Below are 19,451 nucleotides of genomic sequence, written 5' to 3'. Positions count from 1 at the left end.
ACGATAGGGCCATTATTTTAACGACGTGTCATAATATGATAGGTTAGTCCACGGATGACGTGATAGACTGAGTCTACCTAAGAATTTCTCTTGAAAAGTAATTCAAATGAGAAAAAAAAAAGGTCTAAGGAAGGAAAAAACATAAACATGACTACTTCAATAGGTGAAAATGCAGTGATGTAATGAAAATGAAAAAGAAAATCAAACAAATTTAGATGACTTGGCTAATTGAGATTTAATAATTAGCAAAATGGCTTGAATTGTTCTGTGATTTTTACCTATAAATAGCCATGCAAGGCTTCTCATATCTCTCACTAAACCAAACAATTAGCTTACTAAATATTAATTATAGTGTTCATCTTATAATTAAGAATGAAAAGTGTTCAATTTATGGCTTCATTCTTTCTCTTGGCTTCGGCTTTCTCATTTGCCTTGGCCTCCGATCCTAGCCCTCTCCAAGACTTCTGTGTGGCCGTAGATGAGCCCAAGAATGCTGGTATACCAACTTTTTTTTTTATTTTTAAGATAAATTACTATTGTATTTATGAAATTAGGCCAAATTTTTAAAAATTCATTGTTTTTTCTTACTGTTAAGTATTAGAAAACTAAATTCTCCGTGTAAGGAGGTTTCATTTATATAAAATCAAAATATTAAGATTTTTTAATTTCTCAGGAAATAATAATTTTAATTTAATATAGATTTATATTTTATTAGCTGGTACTAATTTTATATTAGTGATAAAGATTTACTTGCTTTTATATAGTCTCTTCTATTATTGATTTAGACAGTTTTAGAAACACCTTCAATACATAAGTCAAACAAAGTTCATCTGAGGCGAAAAAATTCTCTAAAAATAATTTAGACATTATGCTCCGTCAATTTTATAAGTTGAAACAATTTATATATTTATTCCAATTTATAAAATTGACGGACCAAAATGTTCAAATAGTTTTTTAGAAATATATTTAATAAAATGGATAACATTACGAACATAAAAATAATTTTGCATTTATTAAATTATGGTATCTTTAAGTTCGTATTTTGGCATATATTTGCATGAAATGTAACAAATAACGTTCTCATGCAGTGTTTGTGAATGGGAAATTCTGCAAGAACCCAGCTCAAGTTGTTGCCGAAGATTTCTTCTTTCCTGGACTAAACATTCCAAGAGATACTTCAAATAAAAATGGAGTCAATGTGACTCTCCTGAATGTAGATCAAATAGCAGGACTCAACACCCTCGGCATTTCTCTTGCTCGTCTCGACTACGCACCAAACGGTGGCTTAAACCCGCCCCACACGCACCCACGCGCCACCGAAATCCTTGTAGTGATGCAAGGAACTCTATATGTTGGCTTCGTTACATCAAACCCTAACCGTCTTATCTCGAAAGTTTTATACCCCGGAGATGTATTGAATTTGGCAAAAACAGATTTGATTCTCATTCACTTGCAAAGAGAAGTTACATCAGCTTTTATACTCAAGCTGCTACTGATTACCTAGCTCACACGCACAGCACATTCCTAACTGAATATGACAGCTGGCAACATGCCATAAGCATAAAAATAACTAACTTCTAACTAATTACTTAGCTAAGAAGCTACACAGCCTAAACATGCAGAAAGCATGTTCTGTTGATAGTCCCCCTCAAGCTGGAGCATGCAAGTCTTGGATGCTCAGCTTGGATATAGAAGCTTTAAACACTTGAGGAGATAGAGGCTTTGTCAGAAAATCAGCCAATTGATTCTGAGAAGAGACCGGAAGTAAGTGCAGCAATTTGGACTGAATTTTCTGGCGAACTATGTGACAATCAATTTCCAGGTGTTTAGTTCTTTCGTGAAATACAGGATTATGAGCAATGTGTATTGCAGATTGGTTGTCACAAAACATTAATGCAGGCTGAGAATGATGGACATTCAAATCTTGCAAAAGATAAGAAAGCCATTGAAGTTCACATGTAGCAGTGGCTAAGGCACGATACTCAGCTTCAGAAGAGCTTTTTGAGACAGTAGCTTGTTTCTTGGATTTCCAAGAGACCAGAGAAGATCCCAAGAAAATACAATAACCTGTGACAGACCGTCTGGTGGATGGACAAGATGCCCAATCAGAATCTGAAAAACCCTTAAGAAGTAAAGAATTCTGTGAAGAGAAGAAAATTCCTTGACCAGGGGAGCTTTTGAGATATCTGAGAAGGCGATGAACTGCTTGAAGGTGAAGAGCAGTTGGTTTATCCATAAACTGACTCAGCTGTTGAACAGCAAAGCAAATGTCTGGCCTGGTTGAGCAAAGGTATATCAATCTGCCAATTAATCTTCTGTAGATTGAAACATCAGGGAGCATTTCTGATTCTTGATGCAAATTGACTGAAGAGACCATAGGAGATGGAGCTGGTTTAGATCCCAAGAAGCCAGTATCTTGTAATAGGTCTAAAGTATATTTTCTTTGGCACAAATTGATGCCTTTAGATGAGCGTGCTATCTCCAATCCTAAAAAGAACTTTAGAACTCCAATATCCTTGATCTTAAACTGCTCATGAAGAAATTTCTTGACTGAATTGATTTCTTCCATATTGTCACCAGCCAATATAATGTCATCAACATACACTAACAGTGCAGTGAAAGAAGTTTGATTGTGCTTAATGAACAAACTTGAATCAGCATGAGCCTGTTTGTAACCAAATTGAGTGAGAGCAGTGGTCAATTTAATATTCCATTCTCTGCTTGCCTGTTTCAGACCATAGAGTGACTTTTGTAGCTTGCACACTTGGTTAGGGGCAGAAGAAACATATCCTTGAGGTAACTGCATATAGATTTCTTCATGGAGATCTCCATGTAAGAAGGCATTATTTATGTCAAGTTGGTGTAAAAACCAGTTCTTGGAAGCAGCAACAGAAAGCATGACTCTGATGGTAGCCATCTTAGCTACTGGTGAGAAGGTGTCTAGGTAGTCAATGCCTGCTTGTTGAGTATACCCTTTGGCAACTAATCTTGCCTTGTGTCTGTCAATTGAGCCATCAGGCTTATATTTCAATTTGTAAACCCACTTGCACCCTATAGCCTTCTTGTCTTTGGGTAAAGAAGTGAGAACCCATGTGTTATTCTGCTGTAATGCAAATAACTCAGACTGCATAGCAGCCTTCCAGGAATCAGATTGAATGGCCTCATTGTAAGATTTTGGTTCAGATGTAGCAGAAATTTGCACAGAAAAACATCTTTGAGATGAGGAAAGTTTATCATAAGATAAAACTGAATTGATGCTATGAGGGGTGGAATCAGTAGGTTTGAAAACATAAGGTTGTTTTAAAGTGCATTGGTAGTTTTTAAGAAAGGATGGTGCAAATCTCTGTCTGTGAGATTGTCTGACCTCAACTAAAGGTTGGTCAGGGAGAGAATTGGTTGATGAGTGATCTGTTGTAGGTTGGTTTGAAAGATTAGACTGGCTTGAAAGAGGTGAAGTTGGAGCAGTAGGTAAAGAAGTGTTAACAGGTAAAGAAGCAGGTATATTAACAATGTCATCATCATAAAACATATTTGAATTAGAAGATGAAATGTCTGTGGAAACAACAGATTTTGAAAAAGGAAAAATGTTTTCATGAAAAATCACATTACGAGATAAAAAAATATGTTTAGTTGTAAGATCATACAACTTAAAACCTTTTGTTGTTGCTGAAAAACCAATGAAAATATTTTCTGATGCTCTAGCATCAAATTTGCTGCGCATGTGATCAATAGTAGATGCATATGCAAGACAACCAAATGTTTTTAAATTTATGTATGTTGGTACCTTGTTATATAGAAGTTGGTATGGGGTTTTATTTTCAATGATTGGAGAAGGAATGCGGTTGATTAAGTAAACTGCATGAGATATGCAATCAGACCAAAAAATGACAGGAAGAGAGGCTTGAAAAAGAAGTGATCTGGCCACATTAAGAATATGTTGATGTTTCCTTTCTACCACACTATTTTGTTGTGGTGTGTATACACATGTGGTTTGATGCACAATTCCTTTAGAATTGTAGAATACTGGCATATTGAACTCTAGACCATTGTCTGTTCTTATGCACTTTACTTTTGTATCAAACTGGGTTTGAACATATGAGACAAAATTTTGAATGAGAGTTTGGACTTCTGACTTTAGTTTCATCATGTAAATCCAAGTATATCTGGTCTTATCATCCACAATTGATAAGAAGTATTTATGTCCATAATGAGATGCTGTTTTGAAAGGACCCCATATGTCCATATGTAAAAGATCAAACTCTTTATTAACAATGGAAACACTAACAGGAAAGGACAATTTTCTTTGTTTAGACAAATGACAGATTTTACAATGATCAATAGAAGTTTTTGGAACACAAGAATCAATATTGTGTATAGCATCTAATCTAGGATTTGATAAATGTCCTAGTCTAAAATGCCAAAGTTTTGAGATATCAGCAGATGAGTTGTTATTGGAAATTGCAGCAGAGGTGATATTTTGAGTAGAACTAGGAACAACAGATTTGGAATGTGGAAATGAAGGCTGAGTCAAGAAGTATAAGCCATGTTCCTTTTTAGCTAAACCAATCCTCCTCGAGGTGTTGGTGTCCTGAATGAAACAATTGTTAGAATGTAAGAGTATGTAGTATTGTTTTGAATCTGTCAATTTACTTGCTGATATCAGATTGAAAGAAAAAGTAGGTACATACATGACATTTTGAAGAATGAAGAAAGGTGATAAGGTTACAGTACCAACATGTGAAACTTTAACTCTTTGGTTGTTAGGCAAATGCACAAAACAATTTGAAACAATTTTATAACTTGAAAAATACTCTAATGAGCATATAATATGATCTGTAGCTCCACTGTCTACAATCCATCTATCATGTTTCAAACAAGTTTTTATAAAGCAGGACATAGAGAGTATACCTGAATTGTTGCCTGCTGGATTGAAATTGGTTGAGAAAGTATTTGCAGAAGCATGTACATTGTTATCCTGGTTCAGCAGACTCATCAATTGCATATACTGCTCAGTAGTTAACTGCATATTTTGGGCCATTGAATCATTATTGGTGTTCATAGGAGCTGAATAGGATCTGTTCATATCCATATTCACTGAGGATGGATAAGATGAATAAGGAGTGTTTGAAACATGCTGTTCATTCTCTACAGCACTGTCCACTTGATTAGTATAAGCAGTTTTTCCTTTGAATTTTGACTTAAATCCAGGAGGGAAACCATGTTTCCTGTAACATCTGTCCACTGAATGACCTGATAAACCACAATGAGTGCATTTGTACTGACTAGTTGTAGCTGTGAACTTCTTGAAGCTGCTGTTACCATCAGCCTTCTTAAAATTGCTGTTAGCATTTGAACTGGAAGCTTGATCAGTAACAGAATTCCCAGGGCTTGTGTTAGTATAGAAAACATTAGGCTCAATTAGTTTTGGCAACATCCCTGAAACTTGTCTCTCATGTTGACTAGCCAGGGAGAAGACTTTGTTTATGGTTGGCAAAGGTTCCATATCAAAATCTGAGACCTAAAAGTAGCAAAGTTTTCATTCAAACCTTTAAGAAACTTGATGACAGTATCATTATCTTTATATGATAGGAGTGAAATTACTCCTATATTACCGTTGTTTTACGAGTTATTTACGTGTGTTTAGTGATCTTTTTTATGCATATTAGGTCTCATTTCTTTGTTGAGCGTTTCAGGTACTACCACGTAGATTTCACGGAGTTTAGGACCTAATCGGAGCAATACGGTGAAGTCTAAGCAAGATCGGAGTTGGATAGGCGTTTCGAGTTAGTGTCGGAGCTGTTTCTGAGAGTTTGGCTGAGGGAAGATGGAAGGCACGATGGAACCAACGTGCCTCGCATCGTGCCTCCAGTCTTATACATGTTTTGTTGGAAGGCGAGATGGTAGGCACGATGGAGGCATCGTGCCTCGCATCGTGCCTTAGGAAAATGTGTGCTGAAATTGCAAGGCACGATGGCTTCAACGCGCCTCGCAACGCGCCTTCCATCGTGCCTGTCTGCTGAGTTGTCCAAAAATTACGTTTTGGTCCGATCTTTCATTCCGATTCTAAAATTATGAAAGGGCGACTTCGGGACTTCACCAAAATACGAGTCTAAAGCTGACAGCGGGTATATATAGTGGATTTTACAGCATAATTAGGGTTCGCTTAGTTCGTTTACCATTCTATTAGACTAAAAACACTAGATTAGCTTTATTTTCAGTATTAGTTCATCGTTCTTCGATTTGATTACTCTTTGAGCTGGATTTTATTCTTCGATATTATATTGGGATTTTTATGCGATTAAGGTACGATAATTCAGAGAGATCTTTTTCATTGATTATCTTATCAATTATGAATTCTATATATTATATTGTTGGTTTATCTTTGATCATGAGTAACTAAACCCATTGTCGGGGATTATTGATTGAATTTATGCTTAATTAATTAATTGGTTTATTGGGTTTTTGTTATAATTGCGTATTAATTACTGTTCTTAATGCTTAGTTTAATTTGATCACTTAAACTATTGGCTTGTGTTTTAATTGTAACTTGAGAGAGTTGAATTAAAATAGACCGTGTAATCAATAACACAGGAGTTAACAACACGAGAGTGAATTAGCGAATGTGTGTTCTTTAGGTTTGCTTAACAAACATCAATCAATTAATTATTTAGGTTAATTATAACACGAGAGTGAGTAGTTGCCTATTAATTGTTTAATTGACTGTTTTTGCCTGTAGCGGCTTGAGAGAGAGCTATAGGTGCCTTAGATCAGCCTGAACCGCAATTTGATAACGAAATCCATAAACCATGAGATTAATGGCATAAAGTAGATTAATAATCCCTGATCTTTCTCATTATTGTTTAAATCCTATTTAATTTACAGCCTCAGTTTACTTTATTCTTTAATTGTTTAATCTAACTTTTAAATTCACTTACTTCAATCCAAATTATCTTTTTAACTATCCGAATCGAGTCTCCTAATTGGTTGTCTTTAGAAGCTTTCTCTGTGGGTACGATATCCGGACTTTACAGTCTATATTACGAGTTGACACTGTACGCTTGCAGTATTTTGCCAACAAGTTTTTGGCGCCGTTGCCGGGGAAAGCTTATCTTTAACAACTAAGTTAGGATAGCTTGGCTTGTTTTAGTTTTTATTTTTCTGTTTTACGCGTGTGGTTTGTTGATTGTGTTGTTTCAGGTACCCTTATCATAGTGTATGCACAATACACGACGCAAAGGACTACCGCTAGAACCGTTTCAGCAAGACCTCACTACCTTTGAGCGCAGTGTCAGAAAATCAAAACACTCTCCTCAAAGGAACCTTAATATGGCTAACGATGATGATGTTCCTCCTGGATTCAACAATGTGGGTGATAACAGAGTGATCCCGCAGGATCCAAATCAGCAGAATGCACAAGGCCAGAACAATGATGGGCAGAGAGCGCCAACCTTGATGGAATTCTTTCAGCCAAATGTGGGCAACACTACTCATGGCTACTTTGCTCATCCTGTGCGAACGCCTCACTATGAAATCAAGACGAGTTTCATTCAGCTCTTAGAGGCTCGTTGTCAGTTCTATGGTCTGCCTACTGAAGACCCAAATGCACATCTTGCAAACTTCCTAGAGGTGTGTAGTACATTCAAGCTCAGTAACATGACTGAAGATGAAGTATTGTTGCGCTTATTCTCATTTTCTCTGAGGGATAGAGCAAAACAATGGATTCATGCATTACCTAGAGAGGGGATCGATACTTGGCCAGATTTGGCAAAAGCTTTCATGAGCAAATATTTCTCCATGGCCAAGACTGCAAAGCTGACAAGGGATATTATGCTCTATCAGCAAAACGATGGAGAATCGATTCATGAAGCGTGGGAGCGATACAAGGAGATGCAGAGGAAAGTTCCCCATCATCACATCACCAGGGAAAATCTGATCCAGAACTTCTATAATGGGTCCACTGAGTTGGGGAGAAGCGCTATAGATGTAGCTGCAGGCGGGTCACTGATGAGGAAGACAACTGATGAAGCATTCGCTTTATTAGATGAGATGGCCATGAATGGGTGTACTTGGCCGAATGAAAGGGCAAGAGTACCTGCGCAGAAAGGACTAATGGCAGTCACTGCTGATCCGGCTGTGGAGAATCTGAAAGCAAAGAATGCTGCACTGCAAGCTCAGGTTGACATTCTTATGAGGCAGGCTGCAGGGATGACTATGGGGAATGTTGCTGCAGTTCAGAGTAGCTGTGAAGTATGTGGCGATCCTACCCATGTGGCAAATGACTGCTATGTGATGGGACAGGGCTCCAATGAGCAGGTCAATTTTGTGGGAGGACAGAGGCAGGGCAATGATCCTTATGCTGCTACTTACAATCCAGGATGGAGGAATCACCCAAATTTCTCATGGAAGGATAATGGGGGTAATGCCAACAATCAGGCAGGTCCAACTTTTCAAGGAGGACAAAGGCCACAACAGAATCAAGGCAACTTCCAGAATCAAGGGAACTTCCAGAATCAGGGGAATTTCCAACATCAAAATAATAGGCCACAGCATCCACCTGGCTTTCAGCAGGGAGAGTCGCTCCACAGCAAGATTGATAAGATGATGGAGATGATGATGAAGAAGGATGCAGAGACGCAGCAAACGTTCAAGAATCATGCTGCTACTATTCATAACCTTGAGGTGCAGAACCAGCAGATGGCTAAGGCCCTGCAGAACCGAAATCAAGGGGGTTTACCATCCACTACCGAGGAAAACCCCAGAGAGCATCTCAAGGCTATTGAATTGAGGAGTGGGAAGGCATTGGATGATCCATATGCAGTGAGTGCGACAGCAGAGGCGGAAAAGGGACAGTGTGAGGGTGGTGAGCCTGAAAAGGTAGTCACTAAGCCACCTCCACCACCTCCTTTTGTGCCAAAGGTGCCATTCCCACATAGAGTGAAGAAGCCAAAAGACACTTGGAAGTTTCATCAGTTCTTAGAAACTTTCAAGAAGCTACAGATCAACATCAGCTTGGCAGACGCACTGAGAGAGATGCCACACTACGCCAAGTTCCTGAAAGACATCATCACCAACAAGCGTAGTTGGGAAGCAGAGGGCACAGTACCTATGACAGAGAACTGCAGCTCAATCATACTGAGCAATCTACCGACGAAGCTCAAGGACCCAGGGAGTTTTACTATTCCTTGTACTATTGGTCATATGCAGTCTGTCAATTGTTTGTGTGATTTAGGCGCCAGTATTAATTTGATGCCCTTATCCCTGTTTCGTAGTATGTTTGGTGATCAGCAGGTACAGGCTACACCGATGATGCTACAGTTGGCGGATCACTCTCTGAAGAAGCCACATGGGATTGTGGAGGATGTCTTAGTTAAGGTCAACAAATTCATATTCCCTGTGGATTTTGTTGTCCTTGACTATGCAGCTGACAAGGAGTGCCCGATGATTTTGGGGCGACCATTCATGAACACAGGCAGAGCTCTTATCGATGTTCATGATGGCAAGCTGACTTTGAGGATTGGGGATGAAAGCGTCGAGTTTGACATGAAGAGAATCACACGCCATCCAAATCCTGAAGATGAGTGTATGCGGGTAGACTTGGTAGATGAGCTAGTGCGAGAGCAACTAGAAGGAGACGGATCCAACATGAATGATGATCTGGATCAAGAGAAGGATTGTGTATACAGTCTTGATCTTGTGCCAGAAGAGGAAGCATGGATTGAGGAGCCAGTCACCGAACCGTTGATGAAGAGCAAGCACATCACTCCTCCTTCATCAGAAAGGCCACCTAAGGTGGAGCTCAAGACTCTACCTGCACATCTTCGGTATGCTTTCTTGGGAGCTGACAGCACGTTACCTATCATTATCAGCAATAAGCTTACCAAGAAGCACGAGCAGAGGGTCATCGATGTAGTCAAGGGACGTATCTTGGCTATAGGGTGGCAGATATCCGATATCAGAGGGATCAGCCCATCAGTAGTGATGCATCGGATCCATCTCGAGGATGAGTCTAAGGCATCTGCACAGAGACAAAGACGGCTGAATCCTAACATGAAGGAAGTAGTTCACAAGGAGATTGTGAAGCTACTGGACGCGGGCATAATCTATCCTATTTCAGACAGTGCATGGGTGAGCCCGATTCAGTGTGTGCCTAAGAAAGGCGGTATGACAGTCGTAGAGAACGACAAGGGTGAGCAGATCTCTACTCGCACGGTTACTGGGTGGCGGGTATGCATAGACTACAGGAAGCTGAACGCAGAGACAAGGAAGGATCACTTCCCACTTCCTTTTATTGATCAGATGCTAGAGCGGGTGGCAGGACATGCATTCTACTGTTTTCTTGATGGTTACTCTGGGTACAACCAGATTATTATTTTTCCAGAGGACCAAGAGAAGACTACATTCACCTGCCCATATGGCACTTTTGCTTATCGCCGTATGCCGTTTGGTCTCTGCAATGCACCTGCAACGTTTCAGAGGTGCATGACTTCGATCTTCAATGATATGATTGAAGACATTATGGAGGTGTTCATGGATGACTTTTCAGTTTTCGGTGATTCTTTCGAGCGGTGTCTTCATAACTTAGACCGAGTCCTGCAGAGATGTGAGGAGACTAATCTGGTTCTTAACTGGGAGAAATGCCACTTCATGGTGGAAGAGGGCATTGTTTTGGGGCATAAGGTCTCGAAAGAGGGTATAGAGGTTGACCGAGCAAAGACTGAGGTGATCGAGAAGCTGCCACCTCCACTCACAGTGAAGGGAGTTCGTGCCTTTCTAGGCCATGCAGGGTTTTATCGACGCTTCATAAAAGACTTTTCCTCTATAGCGCGTCCTTTGACCAACTTACTGGTCAAGGATGTGCCTTTTGTGTTTACTGATGCCTGTTTAGTTTCTTTTCTCAGGTTAAAGGAAGCACTTGTCACTGCCCCAGTCATCTCCAGTCCAGATTGGGATCTGCCATTCGAGCTTATGTGTGATGCGAGTGACCAGGCTTTAGGGTGCGTTCTGGGGCAAAGGAAGGAGAAGAAGCTGCACGTGATCTACTATGCAAGTCGTACCTTGGCAGGAGCCCAGCTGAATTACACCACTACAGAGAAAGAGATGTTGGCTGTAGTATTTGCACTAGATAAATTTAGGCCGTATCTGCTTGGCTCAAAGATTATCATATACACAGACCATGCTGCACTTCGATATCTTTTTGCCAAGCAAGATGCCAAGCCTAGGTTGATTCGATGGGTGTTGCTCCTGCAAGAGTTTGACTTGGAGATTAGAGACAAGCGAGGCACAGAGAATGTGGTAGCTGACCACTTGTCGAGGCTAGAGGTTCCTGAGCCAGTGATAGCAGGCGAGGTCATCAATGAGCGGTTTCCTGATGAGGCTCTTATGCTCATTAAGGAAACGATGAATCCATGGTATGCTGACTTCGCCAATTACCTCTCTGCCAACATCATGCCATCTGACTTGAGCAGTCATCAGCGCAAGAAATTCATGTCGGATGTCCGGCGTTATCTATGGGATGAGCCATACTTGTTCAAGGTTTGTGCAGATGGTATGATAAGGAGATGTGTTGCAGAGGAGGAGATGTTGCCTATTATGACCCAGTGTCATTCTTCTGATTATGCGGGTCACTACGGTTCAGCCAGGACGGCAGCACGTGTGTTAGAGAGTGGTTTCTTCTGGCCTACACTATTCAGTGATGTCAGAGATTTTGTGCAGCATTGTGATAGGTGCCAGCGGACGGGCAATATTTCGAGACGGGATGAGATGCCTCTTTCTTCTATTCAAGAGGTTGAGATTTTTGACGTCTGGGGCATTGATTTCATGGGACCGTTCCCTATGTCATACGGGAACCAGTACATCTTGGTTTGTGTCGACTATGTGTCGAAGTGGGTGGAAGCTGCTGCTTTGCCTACTAATGATGGAAAGGTAGTACTGAAGTTCCTGAAGAAGCTCATCAATAGATTTGGGGTGCCACGTGCTATCATCAGTGATGGAGGTTCACATTTCTGCAACAGACAGTTTGATGCACTGATGAAGAAGTACAACGTCTACCATAGAGTGGCGACTCCTTATCATCCACAGACTAGTGGACAGGTTGAGGTGTCGAATAGAGAGCTGAAGCGCATCCTTGAGAAGATCGTGAATAGCACACGCAAAGATTGGTCTCTGAAGCTGGATGATGCGCTATGGGCATATCGAACGGCATTCAAAACGCCAATTGGTATGTCCCCCTACAGATTGGTCTATGGGAAGGCGTGTCACTTGCCTGTAGAGTTGGAGCATCGAGCTTACTGGGCTCTTAAAGAGCTGAATTTTGATCCGAGAATGTCTAAGGAGAAGCGTCTATTGCAGCTGAATGAGCTTGATGAGTTCCGGCTGACGGCATATGAGAATGCTAAGCTCTATAAAGAAAAGACCAAGAAATGGCATGATGCTCATATTGTACCTAAAAAGTTTACAGCAGGCAGTTATGTGCTACTGTATAACTCTCGCTTGCGTCTTTTCCCTGGAAAGCTGAAATCAAGATGGAGTGGACCATTCCAAGTGCAACATGTTGCTGATCATGGTGCCATTGAGCTGAAAAACGCTAATGGTGAGACCTTCAAAGTTAATGGACAAAGGTGCAAGCCGTACCTAGGACCGTTGACTGACGAAGGAAGGGAGTGCTTCACTCTCACTACTCCAAACTGATCCAGGTGATTCACGGTCAACGCTAGTGACCTTAAACAAGCATATTTGGAAGCAATTCCATACTCTATCTTTATTTTTGCTTTTTAGTTTATTTTGTTGATTTTACCTTAATTCGTAGTTTTATGTTATTTTTATTAGTTTTTGCATTGTTTTATTTTCATTTTATTAGTTCAGATTGATTCCGGGGTGTTCGTGATTTTTGATGTGCAGGTTCGAGTCTTTTGCGTGCAAAATATGTCGTTTTTCGGCAGCTGCAGCAGGAGGCGCGTTGGAAGGCGCGCTGGAAGCAACGCGCCTCGCAACGCGCCCCTTTGTAAGATGGGAAGGGCGCGATGGCTTCAACGCGCCTCGCAACGCGCAAGCCATCGCGCCTCCCTGCTGTATAAAAAAAAAATATATATAGAGGCGCGATGGGTTCAACGCGCCTCCCATCGCGCCTCCCATCGCGCCTCTTTAAAAAATTGTGCATCTGGACAGTTTTGTGGGCAAATTCATTATTTTTTTCCTTACTTCTTCAAGCCGAATTAGAAAGCCATTCCATCATATCATTCTCACTGAATTACAGTTTCATTTTTCTCTTTACACCCATCCTTTTCTTAACATCCCCACCACATTACAAAGCATTTCAGCCCTTCCCACATTCCCCTCACCCACGTTCATCAATTTTCACCATGCCAAAAACCAAAAATGCCAATTATCCTGAGAGTTATGAGCCGAGCGACCAAGAGACGGATAATGACAGCCCCCCACATGCTCCGATAGTTCCATTGACAAGGGGGAGGTCACGGGCAGCGTCATCCAGTCAGGTTCCGCAAGTTGATATCTCCGATCAGTTTGATGCTCCCTTTGCGATCTACACTGAATCAGAGGGTGCTCGGTTTGGTAAACTTCAAAGTAGAGATTTTACTGATGCCAAGATTATGTGTCGTGTGGCTTTGACAGGTTTAGGCATCGAGGAGGAGATTCGTCGTTATCTGAACATATGGGGATTGCAGGGACTTGAGGATAGTCCACATGACTCGTATAAGGAGATTACCTATGAGTTTCTGACGACTCTTAGGAAACACAGTGATGGACTGAAGTTCAGGTTGCATGGGATAGAGTATGTCGTCAATCAGGAGCTGTTGCGGCGTGTTTTTCACATGGGAGTGGGTGGTGTTTGCGCAGCACCTAGTGATTTTGACTATGCAGGGTTTTGGTTGGAGATTACTGGGACTGACGACTATCAGGTGAGCAATGCCAAGAGTAGTTTGATCAGAGATGCTCCACTGCAGATTGTGTACAAGTGGTATGCCGAGAGTGTCTGCGGGAAGAAGGAGTCGACCAAGGTGTCGAAGGATGAGTTAGTTGCGTTGTATGCCTTGGTACATCCGGATGAGCTAAAGCTGAATATGCCATTCCGTATCCTGCATATGTTGTTTGAGATGGCGAAACCGCCAGGAGAATACAAGCGAGTGATAGGAATGGGGAATATCATTTATGCGTTGGCGAGACACTTCAGAGCATTCTCGCAGATAGAGGTGAATCGGATGACACTAGTAGAGGCTGAAGTGATGGATTTGAGGTATCTCAAAGCAGCCAACTTGGCTACTGACACAGCGATTATCCCTTGGTTTGACAGACGTACATTTATTAGGCGGGGGATGGGTCAGAACCCCGTAGTTGAGGAAGAGGAGGCTGCAGTCGATGCAGCAGCTGAGGTGCAGCAGAATGAAGTACCAGCGCAGGATCTTGAGCAACAGCCGGAGTTACCTGTGAGTCGGATTATGGAGCGACGATTGACAGCGATGGAGCAACGCCAGCAGCGCCATATTGCAGCTATGGAGAGGCGACAGCAGCGGATGTGGGCATCTCAGCAGATTCATGAGCGCTACTTGAGGGATTACCTGCGAGCTTCACATCCGGAGGGTGATTATCCATCACCAGTCCACGAGCCATCACCACCTCCGGAGGACATCTAGAGTTTTTTCTCTTTTTCTCCCTTTTTCACTTTTTGAGCTTTATTTTATATTTATCTTTGTTTTAGTGCATTGGGGACAATGCATGATTTTGTGTGAGGGTGGGGAGAAAACATTCTGTTATTCTGTCTTTCTTGTGCTGTGTCTTGTTTTATGTTTTGTCTTTATTTTAGGTGTGTCTTTATGTTTATGTCTGTAGTAGTCTATGGTCGTGAACCTTATTATCTACTCATGTTTGATGTTTGTTTAGTCCTAAATAGCCTAATGATAATGGTAATGTCATGATTTCAGAATTATTAGCATTTTTCTTTCCCCTACGTGATGAATAAGTTAGATGTGCTTTTGATTGTTGACAACAATTGGAGAATGTAGTTAAGTGTTTCGTACTTGATTTTTATGACATGGGTCACTGCGACTAGGGTGAAAATTCGAGTTTAATGAAATGCTTGTAATTTGATAATTGTTGTGAAATTTGGCATGTGAATTAGGATTGAGCAACGGTGCAAATTGTTGAAAACGTGAGTAAATTCTACAAATGTTTGATTTTGTAAATTACATGGTGAACACACGACTAATTTTGTGAGATTTTGAGCCTATGGAGCATACATCTTTTATGCTTATTTTTCTTGTTGTGTGGTTTGAAGCATGTCTATATTCTCTAGAACTTGCCTGTTTTCCGTCGTCACATTGCACGGTTACGTTGAAAAACATACAGATGATAAATGGCATTTAGGATTCACCTTTTCTTTAGACCACTTAAATAGCCTACCCTTTTACTTTTAGTTTACCCAAGTTGAGCCTTAGCCTTATTTTTGTTTATTTACACAATTTACACACATTTTATATTTTCTCATCTTTCCACTTTCTACCTTGATTGATTTGGCAAATTGACTGACATTGCAGGAAACTAGTGTGAGGATGTAGTAACATCCTAGCTCGTGATTTTTTTTGTTTGATGATCTCTTGATTTTTGTGATTATTAGTGTCTATTGGAGTAAAAAAAAAAAAAAAAAAAAAAATATATACGGGAAGCAAAAGCGTTGAAAAAAAAATGTATAAAAAGAAAAAAAAAAATCAGAATATTGAGTTTAAAAGAAAAAAAGGACATGTTGAAAAAGGAAAAAAATAAAAAATTTGAAAAAATTGAGAATTCGAGGAAATAAAAGAAGCGAATGAGAGATTGTATATTTAGAGAGCTAATGTGATTAATTTTCTGGTTTCCTTTGATCTATGTTGGTTTGTTAAGTCATGTTTACCCTTTCTTTTACCTTGTACCATACCCTTGCCTAAGCCCCATTACAACCCGAACAAAGTCCATTTTGATTTGTGTTTTTGACTCGACTGAGTAGTGGAATGATGGATTGCAGGCAAGCTTATGGTAGGATTAGAATGTTTCAATTTTGAGTGCTAATTTTTGAACCCTTAAACACATGAGTGTTAGAGTGTACCTTGTGAGTTATTTTGCCATGTGATTTTACGATTCAAGCATTGTTGTTTTTGCTCATAGGACTAAAACGTTTACTACCTTTGTTTTTGGTGAGTTTGCATGCTTTGTTGAACAATACGTATTAGGTTCGAGTATGAGTGAACTTGTTTGAGTATTCTTGGTGGCATTGATTCATGTCGTAATTTTAAGTAAGTTGGCTTGGTTTATATTCTCTTTGTGTTGTCGGTTTTAAAAGCACGATTTAATTGATTCGTCACTATAGGGGTTTGAAAAATGTTAATTTCTCGGTGATTATTGACATTCTATTTGATTTGGGCTATAGCATGATTCGTTTCTTGCTTGAGGACAAGCAAAGGTAAGTGTGAGGATGTTTGATAGGAGTGAAATTACTCCTATATTACCGTTGTTTTACGAGTTATTTACGTGTGTTTAGTGATCTTTTTTATGCATATTAGGTCTCATTTCTTTGTTGAGCGTTTCAGGTACTACCACGTAGATTTCACGGAGTTTAGGACCTAATCGGAGCAATACGGTGAAGTCTAAGCAAGATCGGAGTTGGATAGGCGTTTCGAGTTAGTGTCGGAGCTGTTTCTGAGAGTTTGGCTGAGGGAAGATGGAAGGCACGATGGAACCAACGTGCCTCGCATCGTGCCTCCAGTCTTATACATGTTTTGTTGGAAGGCGAGATGGTAGGCACGATGGAGGCATCGTGCCTCGCATCGTGCCTTAGGAAAATGTGTGCTGAAATTGCAAGGCACGATGGCTTCAACGCGCCTCGCAACGCGCCTTCCATCGTGCCTGTCTGCTGAGTTGTCCAAAAATTACGTTTTGGTCCGATCTTTCATTCCGATTCTAAAATTATGAAAGGGCGACTTCGGGACTTCACCAAAATACGAGTCTAAAGCTGACAGCGGGTATATATAGTGGATTTTACAGCATAATTAGGGTTCGCTTAGTTCGTTTACCATTCTATTAGACTAAAAACACTAGATTAGCTTTATTTTCAGTATTAGTTCATCGTTCTTCGATTTGATTACTCTTTGAGCTGGATTTTATTCTTCGATATTATATTGGGATTTTTATGCGATTAAGGTACGATAATTCAGAGAGATCTTTTTCATTGATTATCTTATCAATTATGAATTCTATATATTATATTGTTGGTTTATCTTTGATCATGAGTAACTAAACCCATTGTCGGGGATTATTGATTGAATTTATGCTTAATTAATTAATTGGTTTATTGGGTTTTTGTTATAATTGCGTATTAATTACTGTTCTTAATGCTTAGTTTAATTTGATCACTTAAACTATTGGCTTGTGTTTTAATTGTAACTTGAGAGAGTTGAATTAAAATAGACCGTGTAATCAATAACACAGGAGTTAACAACACGAGAGTGAATTAGCGAATGTGTGTTCTTTAGGTTTGCTTAACAAACATCAATCAATTAATTATTTAGGTTAATTATAACACGAGAGTGAGTAGTTGCCTATTAATTGTTTAATTGACTGTTTTTGCCTGTAGCGGCTTGAGAGAGAGCTATAGGTGCCTTAGATCAGCCTGAACCGCAATTTGATAACGAAATCCATAAACCATGAGATTAATGGCATAAAGTAGATTAATAATCCCTGATCTTTCTCATTATTGTTTAAATCCTATTTAATTTACAGCCTCAGTTTACTTTATTCTTTAATTGTTTAATCTAACTTTTAAATTCACTTACTTCAATCCAAATTATCTTTTTAACTATCCGAATCGAGTCTCCTAATTGGTTGTCTTTAGAAGCTTTCTCTGTGGGTACGATATCCGGACTTTACAGTCTATATTACGAGTTGACACTGTACGCTTGCAGTATTTTGCCAACATTATACACCTTCAATCTATCAAAAACACCACATTTGCATTGTGGATCACAAGCACAACCAGGAATAGGCCTCAAGTTAACCAGTTCATCCCACATTTCCTTCAAATGTGTGAAATACTCAACTACAGTCAAAGAATTTTGCTTAAAACCATTAAGTTCTTCCTGAATATCAGACACACGATATGCATCTCCCAAAGAGAATCTAGACTCTAAATCAGTCCAAGCATCTAAGGCTGCATCAATCCATTCTATGCTTTTACTAATAGTAGGAGAAACAGAGTTTTGAATCCAAGACATTACCAGATTGTTGCTCCTCTCCCACACAGAATACGGAGGATTATCCTTAGCTGGAACTGGAATCGATCCATCAACAAAACGCATCTTATTCTTTGCCAAAAGAGCTCGTTTCAAAGATCTTGCCCAGGAATGGTAATTAGGACCATTCAAAACTAGACTAACAAGAATGAGAGCAGGATTCTCATTAGGATGAATATAGTATGGGCTTGAAGGATTTTCCTCTTGCCTCCAAGCATTTTGTGCAGTATTGTTTGTCATTTTCAAAAGAAAAGGATAGATTCAGAATCGCAATGAACAGGAGAACAATAATCTGTAATTTGTTCTTGAAATGAATGAGAAAATCAAAGAGAATTGACAGAATCAGGCTGTTTGTTTCCTGAGAAAAGAAGAGAAAAAATAACTGCCAAGAAAAATCAGAGAGAGCTTTTTATGCTCTGATACCATATTGAATTTGGCAAAAACAGATTTGATTCTCATTCACTTGCAAAGAGAAGTTACATCAGCTTTTATACTCAAGCTGCTACTGATTACCTAGCTCACACGCACAGCACATTCCTAACTGAATATGACAGCTGGCAACATGCCATAAGCATAAAAATAACTAACTTCTAACTAATTACTTAGCTAAGAAGCTACACAGCCTAAACATGCAGAAAGCATGTTCTGTTGATAAGATGTGTTTGTGTTTCCGGTCGGTTTGATTCACTTCCAGTTCAATCTCGCAAAAACCGACGCGGTTGCATTTGCCGGGTTGAGCAGCCAGAATCCAGGAGTCATCACAATAGCTAATGCAGTTTTTGCGCCAAATCCTCCTATTAATCCTGATGTTCTTGCTAAAGCTTTCCAAGTGGATAAGAAAATTGTTTTGGATATTCAAAAGAAGTTGACTGCAAATTAAACAATTCTAAGGACGACATGAAATAGACCGTTACTACCTGCTATACTATATATATTAATGAATAAAATAGTAGTAGTCTTGAAGACTCTGCTAAGCTTTATCTTGATTTCATTATGTCCATGTATTGCCATCGGCAAAGCAAAGTTGCAAACCATTTAAAATTCAATAAAATTGCGTTTTCTATGTGTTTTGATATTTCATTTGACAAGAACTTAAAAATCGTTTATTAAGAGATGAATATTGGGGTAGGACAAATGAATTTATATATCTAATTTTATACTTAGTTTGTTTTATGTATC

General features: G+C 39.8%; 3 protein-coding genes and 1 non-coding gene across 4 annotated transcripts; 2 read left to right on the top strand and 2 right to left on the bottom strand.

Annotated features, from left to right (window-relative positions):
• Window positions 1-331: 331 nt before the first annotated feature.
• On the top strand, window positions 332-1,504 carry LOC130014761 (germin-like protein subfamily 1 member 13). Its single transcript, XM_056104988.1, has 2 exons — window positions 332-496; window positions 1,089-1,504. Exons 1-2 carry the CDS (start codon window positions 373-375, stop codon window positions 1,502-1,504), a joined length of 540 nt encoding a protein of 179 aa, XP_055960963.1. The 5' UTR covers window positions 332-372.
• Window positions 1,505-4,281: 2,777 nt separating this feature from the next.
• LOC130015232 (uncharacterized) lies at window positions 4,282-5,503 on the bottom strand. Its single transcript, XM_056104987.1, has 2 exons — window positions 4,909-5,503; window positions 4,282-4,588 (listed from the first exon to the last, which is right to left on the bottom strand). Exons 1-2 carry the CDS (start codon window positions 5,501-5,503, stop codon window positions 4,554-4,556), a joined length of 630 nt encoding a protein of 209 aa, XP_055960962.1. The 3' UTR covers window positions 4,282-4,553.
• Window positions 5,504-5,586: 83 nt separating this feature from the next.
• LOC130015332 (uncharacterized) lies at window positions 5,587-13,715 on the top strand. The gene is made up of 2 exons (XM_056105205.1): window positions 5,587-13,493; window positions 13,630-13,715. Exon 1 carries the CDS (start codon window positions 7,216-7,218, stop codon window positions 12,685-12,687), a length of 5,472 nt encoding a protein of 1,823 aa, XP_055961180.1. The 5' UTR covers window positions 5,587-7,215; the 3' UTR covers window positions 12,688-13,493; window positions 13,630-13,715.
• LOC126676010 (small nucleolar RNA R71) lies at window positions 7,810-7,916 on the bottom strand. The gene has a single exon (XR_007640188.1). It is a non-coding gene; the product is annotated as a small nucleolar RNA R71 (small nucleolar RNA).
• Window positions 13,716-19,451: the final 5,736 nt, after the last annotated feature.

This window comes from Mercurialis annua, linkage group LG3, assembly GCF_937616625.2.
Source record: "Mercurialis annua linkage group LG3, ddMerAnnu1.2, whole genome shotgun sequence".
NCBI lineage: Eukaryota > Viridiplantae > Streptophyta > Magnoliopsida > Malpighiales > Euphorbiaceae > Mercurialis > Mercurialis annua.
This window is presented reverse-complemented; position numbering and strand designations above follow the sequence as displayed.